Source organism: Trichechus manatus, unplaced genomic scaffold (assembly GCF_000243295.1).
Source record: "Trichechus manatus latirostris isolate Lorelei unplaced genomic scaffold, TriManLat1.0 scaffold00046, whole genome shotgun sequence".
NCBI lineage: Eukaryota > Metazoa > Chordata > Mammalia > Sirenia > Trichechidae > Trichechus > Trichechus manatus.
In genome coordinates, this window is record NW_004443982.1 from 8,637,415 (window position 1) to 8,655,727 (window position 18,313).

The 18,313-nt window shown below is 37.6% G+C and overlaps 1 protein-coding gene across 19 annotated transcripts in view; it reads right to left on the reverse strand.

Moving 5' to 3' along the window:
* Window positions 1-18,313, reverse strand: part of KDM6A (lysine demethylase 6A) — a 260,874-nt gene that overhangs the window by 54,372 nt on the left and 188,189 nt on the right. For 4 of the 19 annotated variants that reach the window (XM_004376910.3, XM_023731896.1, XM_023731906.1 and 1 more), the window contains 8 exons: window positions 10,476-10,574; window positions 10,116-10,335; window positions 9,421-9,555; window positions 8,810-8,965; window positions 8,155-8,250; window positions 7,117-7,218; window positions 6,065-6,460; window positions 380-1,158 (listed from right to left, as the gene is read on the reverse strand). In XM_004376910.3, the coding sequence (XP_004376967.1) occupies window positions 380-1,158; window positions 6,065-6,460; window positions 7,117-7,218; window positions 8,155-8,250; window positions 8,810-8,965; window positions 9,421-9,555; window positions 10,116-10,335; window positions 10,476-10,574 (1,983 nt within the window). The remainder of the gene's footprint in view (window positions 1-379; window positions 1,159-6,064; window positions 6,461-7,116; window positions 7,219-8,154; window positions 8,251-8,809; window positions 8,966-9,420; window positions 9,556-10,115; window positions 10,336-10,475; window positions 10,575-18,313) is intronic. The other 15 variants (XM_004376915.2, XM_023731903.1, XM_012555698.2 and 12 more) reach the window with 7 other exon arrangements.

Sequence of the window (18,313 nt, forward strand, 5' to 3'; positions counted from 1 at the left end):
GTAGTGCCGGGAGTAGAGCGCGTCCTTTGGACCGGGGTCCCTGCACAGAGACGCTCCTAGTCCGGGGGAACACTGAAAAGAAGAAGGCCGAGAGAGAAAAAGCCTTCCCTTGGAGCTGATGCTCTAAATTCGGACTTTTAGCCTACTTTGACTGTGAGGAAATAAACTTCTCTTTGTTAAAATAAATAAATAAATAAATAAACATGACTACACTACAACATCTAACGTAACAAAGCTCCTCTCAAACTGTTATTTCAGATGAGTGACTACACCGTATTTTGCTTACTTCCCATATTTTAAAAAATGCAAATTAAATTTCAACATTCTGATCACAGTGGTCAACCATTTTCTCTTTGTGACAAACTTTCCCACAACTAACCTGCATGCCTTCAGAACTTCTGCTGAGCTGGGGTATATGGACACAGACATTGAAGGTATGATCTGAGGACTAGGTTTGTGGCTAACCAGAAGCAGATCTGCTTTCATGGGGCTCTGAGATTCCTCCATCCCTTCTCCGTTAATTGTGTGTAGCCCACTATGAGGGCTGTTAAGGCTGGTAACACTGTTTGTGGTTGTCTGCTCTGTGGATTTTGGAGAAGGTGTTGCTGTGGAAATGGCTGAAGATGGTGAAGAGGCAACAGAATTATCAGTCTTTGTCTGAAGAGCTGGGTGGATGTTATTGACTTTGTCACAGGTTCCAGTACCCACATTGTTATTGGCTTTTCCCATCAACAAGGCAGAGAGCTGAGGATTGTCTGAACTTAGTAAACCTGGTGACTTAGAATCTCCATGGCTAGGACTGCAAACAGCATCTGCCGTCACCTGATGGACATGATTAGGAAGTCCCTCGACACTGGCAGTGCTGTTAGGTGTCTCTCCAGTGTGCCTGCTTGTTTCAGGCACCGTCGATGTGTTTCCTGAAGGCGTGCTCTCTTTGGTTAAGGTAATGCCTTGTTGTCCACCTGAGGTAGCAGTGTGAGAGGAGAGGTGATTGAGAGCAGCCCCCTGTGTTACTGAATTGCTAGGCAGCGTGGGATGTCCGTTCTGATTCTGAATACCAGAGCCAGCTGCCTGGAGATGCTGGGAAGGCCCAGTGGAAGAGAGAGGTCGTTCACCATTAGGACCTGCCAAATGTGAACTCTGACCTTTGTGAAGCCCCTAAAAAGAAAGAAGATTGGTTTAAATCTAATATGAAGCAAACTCAGGGTAGTACATATACAGAACTTTAAATATTAAATAAAAGCAAAGCCACTAAAAATAAACATCTTACTGTTAAGATAATTTAATTCAAATCCTAATGTTATCAAAAAAGCACCTGTAATTAATAAGTATTTAACATCTCTAGAGAACTCTTCCTTCCTGTTGACCTAATATGACTCCATTATTAGTTGACATGAATTACTTCACAAGCTGCATTGAGAATTTTATATTGTTTAAGCTCTAATATACATATTTTCATCTCTAAGATCAAACATAAATAAATATGCATATATAATCATTAATATAAAGACATGACCACAGATCAACATAAACTGACTCACTGGTCTGTGATCCGTTAACAGATTAATATAGAAAATGAATTCATTAAACCTTTACAATTACCATTAAAAACTATTCTTCTGTAATTCAAATCCTACTGTTAAAGCTGCCATCCTCAAAACCATTAAATCTATGGAAGTATTTCAAGGAATAGCTTCAAGACCACTCCCCAACTCCCATCCATCCTCTATGTGCAAAAACAAACTGCATTATTCACCAATCTAATTCAAAAAATTAGAAAAATATACTGATACTGTTAAAGCAATCTGAGGGGGCAGTATACCACAGCTAATAAAAGTTCTAAGTCCAGAGGAGGTCATTTAGGACATTTAATGAAATAAAAATATGACAAATAAAACTAAGATGTATAATTTTTACCTGAAATTTGCCCCTCGTGTCACAGAGAAACTTCTTTAAGAAGAATATTTTCATTTCATTTTATTACTGACAAAATAATTAATAGGAAAGCTAACTTTTCAGCAGCACCAATTAAAGTAACATTGGAATCATGAAACACTAATTTAATAGTTTCTAAATTATTATAATTTCAGACTATCAAAACCAATAACTTGTATGGGGTTTATAAGATTACTGCAATTATATATTAACATATTTTTAATTTATATTCCCAATAATAAATGGAACTCCTCTACCCCTAGACAAAAATTTTATAATTGTTGCATTTTGAGTTGTGAATTACTTCAACCACAAGATTAGAAGCCTTCTTACTTTTAGGTGAAATCTGTCAGTAATAAGCGACAAAGAAATAAAAATTTAGCTGGTAACAAGGTATTTATACACAAAAGGCTGCATTTAATCAAGTTAAAATCAGTTAGCATGCCCCTAAAACCAATTTCTAAAGCTGAAAACCTTAAACTAATGTTGTTTGTATTCAAGAAACTTATCTACCTAAAAAACTAGATACATTAAAAGTTGATACATATCACTGAGCACCCAAATGAGTGCAATTTGGTTTAAAATGATTAAGTAAGCAACTAAAAGTTCAATCACAGTAGTACTTAGAAGATGAAATATGTAAGTTTTATGAAAACTTTTCAAATGTATAAGCATATCAATATTTAAAATATGATCCAAGAAGAGTCTGCGTATATATGACTCACAATTTCATTTATCATCAAATATTTACTCACTGATTTACTTACTGATTATATGAGGCATGTGAAAAAGTAACCATTTTATTACCTCTTTTCTATCTACAAGTTAAGGTACTTTAAGCTATAAATTCTTTAGATTACTTGCTCAACCAAACCCACCAAACGCATTGCCATCAAGTAGATTTCAACTCATAGGTGACCCTATGGGACAGAGTAAAACTGCCCCACAGGGTTTCCAAGGCTGTAAATCTTTACAGAAGCAGACTGCCACATCTTTCTCCCACAGAGTAGCTGGTGGGTTCGAACCACAGACCTTTTGGTTAGCAGCCAAGTGCTTAACCACTGCACCATCAGGCCTCCTTACTTGCTCAACAATCACCTACAATTCACGTACATTTACTTTCATATCTTAAGTAATACCTTTGTTACCAAAAGCAAGTTCTGAATAAACTCTTCCAAAACTGTATGTAAATTAATACATATCTATACTTCTCCCATTAGCAAAAGCTAAAAGGTGGTTATACCATATAGATCTATCAATGATCTAGTTTTCATTGCGACTTAAGAAAAATATTTGAAGAGGTTTGTGTTAAGACAGTATCGAAAAAAAGCCTCTTTAATTACAGTCCCTGAGTAGTGTTTTAATAGTTAACACGCTGGGCTGCAATGCAAACTGAAGGTTGAAGGCTTGAGTCCACCCAGAGGCACCTCAAAAGAAAGGCCTATCGATCTACTTCTAAAAAAGCGGCCACTGAAAACCCTATGGAATGCAGTTCTACTCTGATAAGCATGAGTTCATCATGAGTTGGAATCGACTCGAGGGCAATCAACAACAACAACATAACTTTAATACCAGAGGTAGAAGCTCCCTAGTTGTAGTGATCATGTAGCAACCTAATCTGGAAAACTTTAGACCTGGAGTCAATTTAACAGCATTTTTTAGATGACTTTCTCAATTGCATTACCTAATTATGAAAATCCTATCAGCACTGTCTTGAGAGGCCTGCAAAACAAATGCTGGGCCTGCCATTGTGTATTCAGTCATGTACAGAGGCCTAGTGGCCTGCAAACTGATGGTTCTTTTATTAGAATTCTGTTTTAAATGGACAGCAAATTTCCAAAAATGGGGTTAAAAGAGTATTTATCGAAAATTTCAAAAACTAAGGGAGCCAGGGAATTAGATGTGATAAAGAAGAATAATAGAAAGGACCATACTTTACAATCCTAACAAAAGCTCTCACTTATTAACTACCAATTGTACCTTAGCACTAAAACTGGCATTTCAACAAAAATCTTAACGTTATCCTTTTAACAATTCTTTAATGTTTAAACACAGAAATCCCATCCTTTTACCTACTCTAGCATTTCTCTCCTCTTTCTTCTGTGTAAATTTCTTCTCCTTTACTGAATCTTTCCCATTAACTTCCACTGTTACTTCTACCCTCTTAAATTTAAAACAACAAAACAACTATTAATCTCACTTCCTCTTCAGCTACAACTCTGTACTCTTCTTCCCTTTTATGTCATGGTCTATGGGAACTGCACCATCTGGAATTATGCAGTGTGTAGTGTGCTGGAATTGTCTATACTTGCTGCTTCCAATTTCTCTCCCATTTTATCCTTAAGTAAACTGCAATTAGGCCTTTGCTCCCACTAATCCATTAAAATTGCTCTTATCCAAAGGTCAGCAAATTTTTTCTGTAAAGGGTGAGACAGTAAATATTTCAGGCATTGTGGCCATACAGTCTGTCATGCTTTTTTGTTTATTTTTTTAACAACCCTTTTCAAAATGCAAAAACCACTCCTAGCTCACCTGCAATGTCACCAAATACCTCAGATGGTCAATTCCCACTCTTCACCTTACTTGACCTATCAGCATTATTTGATACACACTTTGATCACACCCTCCTCCTTGACAGACTTTCTTCACTTGGCTTCCAGGACATCACTCACATTCTCCTGAATCTCCTCCCACCTCACAGGTAGCTCCTCTTCTAGTCTTCTTTGCTAAATTCTTCAATTTCCCAACTCATTACACGGGAATGTCCCGAAGTTCAGTCTTGAGTTCTCTTCTCTATCTTCACCCCTTGGTGATACCGTCCAGTCTCATTAGTCTTTCCAGTTGGTCTGGCTAGCTTTGACTCCTGTATCTTACACCCCACATCCATCAGCTAATCCTGTTAGTTTTACCTTCAATATATACCCAGAAGCTGACCATTTCTACTGCTGCCACTCTGGGTCAAGCCACCACCATCTCTGAACCTGGATTATAGCAGTAATCTCCAAATTAGTCATGCCATTTCAACTTTTGCCTCCTTCAGTCTATCCAGAGAGTACCAGAGGGGATCTAGTTAAAAACTAAGTCAGATCATGTCACCCCTCCATTCAAAACACACCTACCGTTTCCCATTTAACTCAGAGTAAAATCCAACGTCCTTACAATGATCTACAAGGCTGACCATGATTTAGCTACCCTGTTTCCACCTGGACACCTCTACCTGGTGGCGCAGTGGTTAAGAGCTCAGCTGCTAACAAAAAGGTCAGCAGTTCAAATCCACCAGCTGCTCCTTGGAAACCCTACGGGACAGTTCTACTCTGTCCTATAGGGTCGCTATGAATCGGAACCAACTCGACAGGACCTTACAACAATAACAACAACCTCTTTTCTCACCTCTTGCTCATTCTGCTCAGTTATGGTTCAAACCCACTAGCTGCTCCATGGGAGAAAGATGTAGCAGTCCTCCTTCTGTAAAGATTTATAGGCTTGGAAACCCTATGGGGCAGTTCTACTCTGCCCTATAGGGTTGCTATGAGTTGGAATTCGACTCGTTGGCAACGGGTTTAGTTTTTTGTTTCTTCCACTAGAGTGAATAACTAACACCTAGCATAATATCTGGAGCCATGGTGGTGCCGTGGTTAACCATTCAGCTGCTAACCAAAAGGTCGGCAGTTCGAATCCACCAGCCACTCCTTGGAAACCTTATGGGGCAGTTCTACTCTGTCCTATAGGGTTGCTATGAGTCAGAATCGACTCCACGGCAACTGGTTTTTTAGCATAGTACCTGACCTTAAGTAGGCAGTACATGTAGAAATGAACTAACTAACGTTACATAAATGTGCTTATGATGCCACTGTAAATTAACAGTAGGTTTTGGGGAATTTTATGATTTATATTCTTCTTCCTTTGTAGATTTGCCAGATTTTCTTTCTGTGTGTAATTTTACAGTGGAAAAGAAAATACACTCATATACATATACACTGAATCACAATGTAATAACAGCACTGCAGTATGTATAAAATTTCTTATAAAAACAATTCCTCAAACTTTTATTTCTTCTCTCAAAATACACAAAACCAAATAGACAAACTATAATGGGAAAAGCCAACAAGGCATCTAGTCTTTCTATTACCTGAGTGGAGTTAGATAGTTGGTTTTTCCACGGCTCCTCTGCGCTGCTGGTCAGGTTTGTGCGGTTATGAGGTAGAGTGAGTGCGTTTCGCTGCAGGTAAGGCACGTTTCCATTACTTCCACTTCCTGTTATGTGATTATTGCCTATCAAAATAGTGTCTGTACTCCCCAGCGTTCTTGATGTGCTACAGGGAACGTGGCCTGTAGAAAAGGGTCCATTGGCCAAAGGCTGCCCAGGGCAGGCAGGGCGGACTCCAGGTTGAGAGACGCTAGGCACTCTGGTCAATGCAAGCTGTGGCTGCTGGCCAGAGACAGAGTTTGTAGGCAGTGACGAGTCAGCTGTTGGCCCATTAGCAACTCCAGTAGATCGTACCTGTGCAACTCCTGTTTGTCTCATCTATCAAAAACAAATGAATAGTAAATGCTGCCTGTGTGGTCCACTAGGAAGAAGAATCAGAATAAGATGTATAATCAAGGAATCTCTGATTTTAACCTAACATTTAATTTCTTTAGGCTGAAAAATACACATATTGAAAACAAGAAAATGTGTCTGTTCATTTTTAGATAAGCTTTCAAGGAAAAGCAAAAATCTGTTTGGCTTAAAGAAACATCCCTTTAATAATGACAAATAAAGTAGCTGAAAATAATGGAAAAGAAATCAGGAAGCTATAGGTCTTTAGCCCATCACAAAACAGGGGATTTCAAAATTTCATTGTTACACTTATGCCAGATCCTCCAAACTAAAACAATCACAAAAAAACCTCACCTTGGTTTAGAATAGCTTGTTAAGTGTTTCTAAACCCTTAGAACACATGCAAAATAGCATGTAAATAAATAAAATACCAAGTGTTATGTTCAAAATTAAATTCATAGATTTATTTTCTAAAAATCTCTGTTCATTACTAGTATTTTAAGAAGCAGAGATTACTAAATTCTACCAAATACAGGTAGAAAGCAGAAGTGGGCATGAACATACTCTAAAATGATGTGACAGTCAATATAAAAATATTCAAACTGCTAACAAATTTTAGGAAAAACAAATGCTATACACACTTGGTGTTGCTGCATTAAGACAAACTGACTTTCCAGCTGTTCCAGCATCAGTTTCTGAGCTGGATTTAAATTATTTCTATTTGCACGGAGCTGTTCCAAGTGCTAGAAGAAGAAAAAAGGAGAATATAGTCAAAGATATAGCTAAGAAACAAGCTCCTACTCTAAGCATCTTTTCCCTGAAATGACTAGATAAACTCAGAACCTTTGTCTGGTCAAAAATACTAATTTCTGACCAACAGTAATCAACCCCAAGAGGAAGTCCTTTAAGAATTCTGAGAAAAGCAAGTAAGAGCTAAACATTCATCTGAAGAAGTTTACTGTAATGTGATCTTTAAGATAAATGGGAATGAAATTTTCCTCAGTAATAACAAAATTTCACATAGAAAGCCATAGAGCTTAAAAATGCATTATGACCAGTATGCTCAAAGTAGCACTGTTCGGAATAGGAAAAGTTTGAAAACAACCTGAATGTCCAAAATTAAGGATCTGGTTAAATAAAGGCATGGCATCTATATAAAGAAATATGATGACAGCCATAAAAGAACAAGGAAGCTCTTCATATACTGACATGGAAAGGTCTGTAAAATAAATTATTAACAATATAAATAGCATCTAACCATCTGTATAAAAAAGAGAAAAATAATGAAAGAAGTGGGGTGCAGATTTGCTTATACGTGCACAATATGTCTCTGGAAAGATACATAAGAAACTAACACTTGGCTGTCTGTTAGGAAGAAAACTGAGTGCGAAGGGTTGGGAGTTAGAAGGAGACTTTACCCTTATACCCAATATTCATACTTTTCACATTTTGAACCATGTGACTGTATCACCTCTTTTAAAAATCAAAAACAAGTGAAAAACAAAAATGAATTATCTCTATTGCTCTGATAAATGTGGGCTCATTTTACTTATGTGTATATTAATTGAGTTTATTGCCATTCAACTTCAAGAATTAATACTTGAAGAAGTTAAAAGTTTACTATGTCTACTCCTTTTTAATAGAAAAAAACCAATCTGTCAAGAGCATATCTTACATACCTGTAATTTCTGTGGTGTCAAACACCACGAATGAGCTTGTTGCTGTACTGGAGGATGTGACACAGCATGGCCACTACTCCAATTATCAGAAGTATTCTGAGGAAAATTGATTAAAAAAATTAAAAAATATTTGGCTAAGTTCACAGAGATAACAATAATGACTAATGGAGGCCAAATGACTATGAATTGGTATATTTATATATAAAAAGGATGTTATAACATTAAATTGTTTTAAAAATAATTTAACATGCATAATAAACTCGGAAAATTATAAATTAAAAACATTACTGATTTTTTAATAAGCCACCCCAAAAGGCCCACCCCTAAACTATGGCCCAAATGGCTAACCTAAATACCACACTATCCACTAGATCCAACATTAAATTTATTTCAATGTCAGGAGAAAGTGATAATGAAAAGTGTCTTGAGATCTTAACAGCAGGGAGATGAATAAAATGATTTGATGAATGCAAATTTACCTCTACCTTCTATATTTAATATGATGCTAAGAGTCTGGGATGGAAAAATTCAAACCTTTCACTCTTTGATGTCCACAGATTTAAAATAAAGGACAGGAGATGTTCAAACTGCACAATTTCAGGGCAGTTGGAGCTTGTTTTTTGATTGGGATGTTCTATTTCTCTAAAATATATACCTTTGTTGGACTAGATGTTCTTTTCCTCTTGGCAGGACTGGACAGGTCATCTACTTGGCTAGAAGGAATCATGTGTAGTGGCAAGGATTGCTGTGAAATTGGTGTCTGACTGAGGCCTAATACAGGTTCAGTATTTGGATGATGAGGTTTACATGCCTAAGAATCACAGAAGGAAGACAAAAATAGGGTTCTATATATTCTTAATTCATTCCTTCAAATTATAAAACTTTTACAAGCTGCATACTTTTCAAAGCTATGTGGACATCGCTGATTGCAATTATTGAAAAGCAAAATCAAATGAATCATCAATGGAGGAATGTGTACCTTCCTTTGAAAAACTTGCTTTCAAAATTAAATAAACCACTGCAGAATTTTATTTTAAAGAAATCTCTTTTAAGATCATGAAAATCCACAAAGGTTCTAAGCTGGTACCCCAAAATTTCTTCCCATATCAGAGGGAGTTTTATTTTGATCTAGAATCCCTTAGTAATCATATCAAAAGGCTTTTCATTAATAAAAGCCTCCTGTGCTTAGTAAAATAAGCTTGACCACTACAGATTGTAAAGAACCCTTAAAGCTGGGCACCTGCAGAACATAACCCAACTTCTCACCTGCTGTGCTGTGTTCATGGCACCCTGCCTGGAGGTAAGCTCTGCGGGGATTGGTAGGCTCCATGCCTCCTCAATACTAGGAAGTAATTTAGTTTTATTCTGTAGACTACCTTGTGGAAGGTTACACAACTGAGCCTAGGAAAAATTATGTAAAAAGCAAATTTAACACAAGCCTATTTGAGTAAGAGCAAGTCCACTAAATCTTCCTAAATGCTATCGCTAATTGCTTTTAAAAGAAAATAAGAGTCTAACTTTGGGGTTTTAGAAAGATACTAATTATTAAAAGGGTAACCGGAATATAAACCTTTGTGAGAATCAGAACAAAGCTGAGCTCTGTTTTCAGAGTTCTCATAGCTGTCTTCTCATGAAACTTCAAGCAAGAGTGAAAGACAGTGTTTGTGTTCTTTTCTCTAAAATGCTATGACAACTTAAAAATGCAGACAGTACATAGAAAAAAATATGTAAATTAATATGCATCAACAGAGTAAATGTGCAAAAGAGCATCTTTTAAAATACTGCATATCTTACTTAAAATGAAAGTAAAAGAATATTACAAGCTATGATATGTTTACAAAATATGGAAACAAATTATAGACATCAAAACACAACTAGACAAACTTTCCAGCCACCCTCCTCCTGCCTGAATGCCATGGGGAAACAGGTGCCTTTAAAACACTTCCATTTTAAAACTTTACCTGTAAATACTTAATCCGTGCTGCAAGTGCAGAGGTGTTACTACAATTTTTGCTTCTAGTTGCATTTAAGTAGCATTTAATGGCATCCTGAGGCTGGTTGCAGGATTCATAGAGAGTGCCAAGGTCCATCCAGGCAGCAGCATGGCCATGGTCTAACTGTACAGCACAAATATAGGCCTGTAAAGCATCCATAGGCTGATTTTGCTGCTGATAGAGTACACTGGAAAGAGGAATTAAGAAAGATTAAGTCAGCTAAGAGCTGCTTAGTTTTACAGCATGTTATAAACAAGGCACATTGTATGTGATGCAGTCATCATTGTGTATCAATTATAATACCATTATTTTTATACAAAGTCTTACCCTATTGAACACCACGTATCTGCACTTGCTTCTGATTTATCAATAGACTGCCTGTAAGATATAAAGGCATCCTGAACTTTCCCAATACTTGAATAGCACCTGGGGGGTGGGGGGATAAAAAAAATTCCATTAGTACTGAAATTAACGAAATTTATATGCTGAAAGAAAAGGATACATATCAAAGCACAGAAAACAAAACACACACACAACTAACAAGCTAATATATTTGTGTGTGTGCACACATGCACAGTAATTATAATCTACATTATAATTTTGTTGTTAGTTGCCTTCCAGTTGGCTCCGACTCATGGCGACCTTACGTATAACAGAATGAAACGTTGCCCAGTCCTGCTCCATCTCCATGATCTTTGGTATGTCTGAGCCCACTGTTGAATATATTGTGTCAGTTCAACTCACTGAGGGTTTTCCTAGTTTTCGCTGACCCTTTACTTTACCATACACGATGTTGTTCTCTAGCAATTTGTCTTTCATTATAATTATTAAATTATAATTAGCCCTTCATTAAATTATAGTCTGTCTTATAGGTGCTAAAGCATGCTGCATTAATGAACTCTGTTAAATTAATTAGAGTCCATATCACTTCAATATTATAATATTGCATTGAACACACACACCACTCTACTTACATAGCTTGATCTCTGATTTCTTATACATGAATAATACAGAGTTAAAAACAAAGGAAAATACTGTATGTGTTATGGATTAAACTGTGTCCCCCCAAAAAGATATAATGAAGTCCTACCCCCTACTTGTGAAAGTGACCCTGTTTAGAAATAGGGTCTTTGAAGATGTTATCAGTTAGGTTAACACGAGGTCGTAACTCTACTAGGGTAGGGCCTAATCCTATATGACTGGCGACCTAATAGAAGATACACAGAGATAGGAAGACACTGCAGCTGCAAGCCAAGAAATGCCTGGAGCTACCAGAAGCTAAGAGAAAGACATGGAACAGATTCTCCCTCAAAGTCTCAGAAGAAATCAACATGGCTGATGCCCTGACCATAGACTCTCAGCCTCCAGTACTGTGAGATAATAAATATCTGTCCTTATAAGCTTGTAGGATCTTGTTATGGCAGCCCTAAGAAACTAGTACACTTGGGAAGACTTGCTAAACCCCACTGCTGACGAGTCAATGCTGACTCATAGCGACCTCACAGAGTCTCCAAGGCTATAAATCTCTATGGAAGCAGACTGCCACATCTTTCTCCAGCAGAGCCGCTGGTGGTTTCAAACTGCCAACTTTTCAGTTAGCAGTCGATTGCTTTAAAAGACTTACTAAAATAGATGTCAATTCTTCTTTCCCAAATAATAACACTGAAAGCAATAATTCTTTAATCCATAAAAAATACAAGCCTAAGAAATAGCTAAATATCAAATTAACTACCAAAATAATATAAAATAGGATAAGTGCAATATTTCATGACAAGTAAAGGTAGCAAGGCAGGATTAAAGTTTTAAGGACCTGTCATTTTCATAATGCAGCTGTACCTGAGAGATACACGGAATAGCAACTGAAATTATAAATTCAGAAATTAACTTCTTAGTGTTTGGCACAAAGGGAAAAAGAAAAAATAAAACAGTCCCTATCTTCAAGGAGCTCACAATTTAGTTCAGGATTGAAGACATTATTATAAATACTATAATGAACTATCAAATGGTTAGCACAGACAATAAGTGTTCTCAGAGTTTAGGATAGAAAGAGACAGTTGAATATGGTAGGATTTAGGAAAGGCAAAAAAGAGAAGAGTAAAAAGAAGGGAACTGATTATGTATGCAGAAATGTATATGATTTAGATCAATGATTCCCACTTGCTAGCCAGTATATGGCAATTTTGCCAAGCAAACAAAATAAAAAAACAACAATACGTAATGGTAGTGGAATGATTTGGAAAAGGACAGCGAGAATAATTGTACAACTTGAAGAACATAATCAAGGTCACTAAATTGTACATGTAGAAACTGTTGAGATGGTGTATGTTTTGTTATGTATATTTTCACAACACAAACTTAAACACATATATACATCAAGTTTTTCAATTAATATTTGTATAGCAATTCACTAATTTTGGAATACTGTTGACTGACAGCTAAGCAGCAAAAAATGTTTAAATGTCTTTACTTGCCCAAACACTGTATTTTGGTCTTCATAAATAATCTTTGAAACTTTATTGGTTTGTGTAACCCAAAAATCTGGGAACCATGGATTAAGGCACAGAAGACCAGAGAAGGCATTTCAAAATGCTTTGAACACTATCATCAGAAACTAGTGTATACGGAACAACACGGAATAAAAGAGAGAACTTTAAATTCAGCCCAAGACTGACCTGAAGTCTGCTGTTTTAACAAAGGGGAGTGGCATGATGAAAGCACTTTATCGGAACATCAATCAGCTAACAATGTGTACAGGAGACTAAAAGGAAAATAAATTATGGACAGGCAATAAAAGAGGGCTGCTCCACTCACTGGTCTGGTGTAGGCTAAAATTAGGGTGGAAGTAATGGAAATGGCAAGGAAAAAAAAAAAAACAGGGGAGAAAGAATAAACCAAAACAATGATAGTGACTTCGTGACCAATTGATTTAGATATTGGGTGGCACCTATAATTTGCTTTTAAAACCTGGTTAAATAGAAAAAAATGGTGATGTCATTGACAAAAATAAAAGTAGGAGGAGCTAGTCTGTGGAAAAACATGATGAATGTGGTTTGAAATATGCTGATTTTGACGAGGTGAGGACATTAAAATGGGTAACAGCAGATAGTTCCTGGGTGGTGCATATGGTTAAGATACTCGGCTATTAACCAAAAAGTTGGAGGTCCAAGTCCACCAAGGCATGTCTTGGAAGAAAAGCCTGATGATGTACTTCCAAAAATATCAGCTATTCAAAACCGTGGGGGGGCACCCAAGACGGCGGAGTAGTCAGAAGCTTCCGGTGAACCCTCTTACAACAAAGACTTGAAAAAACAAGTGATTTGATTATATATGGCAATCTGGGAGCCCAGAACATCAAAGGCAGAGTTTAGGAACCGGACTGAGTGGCAGGGGGAGGGAGAGACAGTTTGGAAGCAGCGAGGAGTTGCCAGACATGACACAGCAAGAGCCTGAGCACTTCAGGCCTGATCAAATCAGGGGTGAGAGTGAGGCAGGCAAGCTGTGGTGCTCGGGAGGCATGTTTTCTGTACCAGGAGAGACCGAGCGCCAGAAAGTCTACACAGCTATCCAGAACCAGTGAGAAGCAGCCCTACATCAGCAAAAGATAAGTAATTGCATAGGGTCTACTGCACAGATTGAAAACACCCCCCTTAGGGAAAAACTTCTCTCCCATTTACCTCCCCGCTCCCTGCTCTACACTGGGTCCCAGACCGACTTCAGCAATTACCAAGTCCCTGGGCCGGAAGTAGGAGCTGTCACAGGCCCGAAGCCATTCTCCCTGCCTTGGAGAGTGAAAAAATTAACCAACAGGGGAAGAAATAAACTGGCGGCTCCCCTAAGCCAGGAACCCAGGGTAGGCACAGCTCCTTTGCCTACGCATAGGCATAAGGGATTGAATGACTTAGAGTGCCCTTCAACCTCTACAGACTTCTGTGGGCCCATCTCAACAGCGCAGGCCCTCATTACTGCAGTACAACAGGGTATATACCGAAGTCAAACTTAAACTGTTTCACCTGTGAACTGGCAGCTTCTTGCTATTTGACACTGCTCTGCCCATTAAGCAGGGTCTTCACCTACCCGCATCAGGGGCCTGAGGACTGGTGGCTCCACCTATGCCACCTAGCTACTTGCGATAGGAGCCAATAAATAAAAGATGCCCCGCAGTCCTTAAAGCCAACAGCATTAGGTGCTAATAGTCGGGCTGACAAAACCCACCCACCTACACGCTCTAGGGAACAGGAAAATGCCTTCCTCCTGGAAACTCAGGGGTGGCCATCAGCCCCCTGCCTTGCTCAGAGTGTGTCCCCCTGCTGTAACCAGATGCCTGTGCCTACACCAATCACCCATGCCTATCTAGAACCGTAAGTGAGAGACTACAGCACACACTTGGTGGCCATCTACCTGGGCACCTGAGCTGAATCCATACAAGAGGAGTAGGCAGACTCCAGAACTCACATACCTAGCAACAGATCTAAACACCTGGTGACAGGACATTAGAGCTTCAAAGGTGCCAATAATCAAACTAGCTCAAACAACAAGCCTATTTGGGAACATCAAAATAAAACAAGAAGCTGGGACACAGTAAGCAAACATAAAATAAATAAATATAATAACTAACGGATGGCTCAGAGACAACAGTCAACATCAAATCACATAAAGAGGCAATCCATAATGGCTTCAGCAAGCTCCCAAAGAATCTAGAAATCTTCCAGAGGAGGAAAATTTCTTGGAATTACCAGAGGCAGAATACAAAAGATTAATATACAGAACTCTTCAAGAAATTAGGAAGGAAATTAAGCAAAACGCAAAACACACAATAGAGGAAATTAAGAAGATTAGAGAAGAGCATAATGACAAATTTAACAGGTTGCAAGAATCCACAGAGAGACAACAATCAGAAATCCGATTAACAATAAAATTTCAGAATTAGACAACTCAATAGAAAGTCACAGGAGCAGAACTGAGGCAATGGAAGTCAGAATTAGTGAGACTGAAGATAAAGCACTTGACACCAACTTATCTAAGGAAAAACCAGACAAAACAATTTTAAAAAAGTGAAGAAACCCTAAGAATTATGTTGGACTCTATCAAGAGGAATAACCTACAAGTGACTGGAGTACCAGAACAGGGAGGGATAACGGAAAATACAGAGAGAATTGTTGAAGATTTGTTGCAGGAAACTTCCCTGATATCGTGAAAGATGACAAGATATCTATTCAAGATGCTCATCAAACCCCACATAAGGGAGATTCCAAAAGAAAGTCACCAAGACATATTATAATTAAACTTGCCAAAACCAAAAATAAAGAGAGAATTTAAAGAGTGGCTAGGGATAAACGAAAAGTCATCTTACAAAGGAGAGTCAAGAAGAAAAAGCTCAGACTAATCAGCAGAAACCATGCAGTCAAGAAGGCAATGGAACAACATATATCAAGACTTGAAGGAAGAAAACTGCCACCCAAGAATTATATATCCAGCAAAACTGTCTCTCAAATATGATGGCAAAATTACGGCATTTCCAGATAAACAGAAGTTTGGGGAATTCGCGAAAACCAAGCCAAAATTACAAGAACTACTAAAGGGAGTCCTCTGGTTAGAAAATCAGTATCTTCAGATAACAACCCAAGACTAGAACACAGGACAGAACAACCAGGTTATCAACCCAGAGAGAGAAGTCACAAAAGTAAATCAAAGCTAAAACACTGAAAATAGGGAAACAGATGTCAATATGTAAAACATAACAACATAAAAACAAAAAAAGACGGACTTAAAAAATGTAGACATAGATTTTTCACATGGAGAGGAAGTCAAGCCAATATAAAGAAATAAAAGACTGGTATAAACTTAGAAAAATAGAGATAAATATTACGGTAACCACAAAGGAAACTGACAATCCTAAAAGTCAAATTAAAAAACTACAAAAATATAAACACTCAGCAAACACAAAATCAACAACAATGAAAAAGATGAAAAGAAAATACACAAAGAAAAATGGCTCAGCACAGAAAATTAAGTGGAACACAGAAACTGTCAACATACACAAAAAAGAAATCAAAATGACAGCACTAAACTCATACCTATCAATAATTGCACTGAATGTAAATGGACTAAATGCACCAACAAAGAGAGAAAGAGTGATAGATTGGATAAAAAACCACGATCAGCCTATATGCTGCCTACAAGAGACACACCTTAGACTTAAGGACACAAACAAACTAAAACTCAAAGGATGGAAAAAATATATCAAGCAAACAACATTTAAAAAAGAGCAGGAGTGGCAATATTAATCTCTGACAAAATAGACTTTAAAGTAAAATCCACCACAAAGGAAAAGGAAGGACACTATATAATGATTAAAGGGTCAAATACACCAGGAGGACATAACTATAATAAATATTTACGCACCCAACAACAGGGCTTCAAAATACATAAAACAAACTCTAACAGCACTAAAAAGAGAGAGAGATAGCTCCACAATGTCCTTTCAGTGAAGGACAGAACATCCAGAAGGAAACTCAACAAAGACACGGAAGAGTTAAATGCTACAATCAACCAACTTCATCTCACAGACATATACTGAACACTCACCCAACAGCAGCCAAGTATACTTTCTTTTCCAATGCACATGGAACGTTCTCCAGAACAGACAACATATTAGGTCATAAAACAAGCCTTAACAAAATCCAAAGCATCAAAATATTACAAAGCATCATTTCTGACCGTAAAGTCATAAAAGTAGAAATCAACAATAGAAAAAGCAAGGAAAAAAAAAATCAAACACATGGAAACTAAACAACACCTCGCTCAAAAACTACTGGGTTATAGAAGAAATTAAGGATGGAGTAAAGAAATGCACAGAATCAAACGAGAATGAAAACACATCGCAACAGAACCTTTGGGACACAGCAAAAGCGGTGCTCAGGAGGTCAGTTTACAGCAGTAAACACACACATCCAAAAAGAAGAAAGGGCCATAATCAACATTAACCCTACAACTGGAACAAGTAGAACGAGAGCAGCAAAAGAAGCTCAGGCGCCAGAAGAAAGGAAATACTAACAATTAGAGCAGAATTAAATGAAACAGAGAACAGAAAAACAATTGAAGAGTTAACAAGACCAAAAGCTGGTTCTTTAAAAAGATCAACAAAATTGATAAACCACTGGCCAAACTGACAAAAGAAAAACAGGAGACGAAGCAAATAACCCATACAAGAAATGAGATGGGTGATATCACAACAGACCCAACTGAAATTAAAAGAATCATAACAGAATACTATGAAAAACTATACTCTAACAGATTTGAAAACCTAGAGGAAATGGACAAATTTCTACAAACTCACTACCTACCTACCAAAACTAACACAGAGGTAGAACAACTAAATAAACCCATAACAAAAGAGATTGAAAAGGTTATTAAAAAACTCCCCCAAAAAAATGCCCTGGCCCAGACGGCTTCACTGGAGAATTCTACCAAACTTTCAGAGAAGAGTTAACACCACTAGTACTGAAGGTATTTCAGAGCATAGAAAAGGATGGAATACTCTCAAACTCATTCTATGAGGCCAGCATAACCCTGATACCAAAACCAGGTAAAGACACCACAAAAAAAGAAAATTACAGACCAATACCCCTCATGAGCATTGACACAAAAACCCTCAACAAAATTCTAGCCAATACAATTCAGTAACATATCAAAAAAAGAATTCACCATCATCAAGTGGGATTTATACCAGGTATGCAGGGATGGTTCAACGTTAGAAAACAATCAATGTAACCAACCACATAAATAAAACAAAAGACAAGAACCACATGAGCTTATCAATTGATGCAGAAAAGGCATTTGACAAAGTCCAACACGCATTCACGATGAAAACTCTCAACAAAACAGGAACAGAAGGGAAATTCCTCAATATAATTAAGGGCATTTATACAAAGCCAACAGCCAACATCATCCTAAATAGAAAGACTTTGAAAGCATTCCCCTTGAGAATGGGAACTAGAGAAGGACACCCTTGATCACCACTCTTATTTAACATTCTGCTGGAGCTCCTAGCCAGAGCAATTACGCTAGAAAATGAAATAAAGGGCATCCAAATTGGTAGGGAAGAAGTCAAAGTATCTCTATTTGCAGATGATATGATCTTATACACAGAAAACCCCAAAGAATCC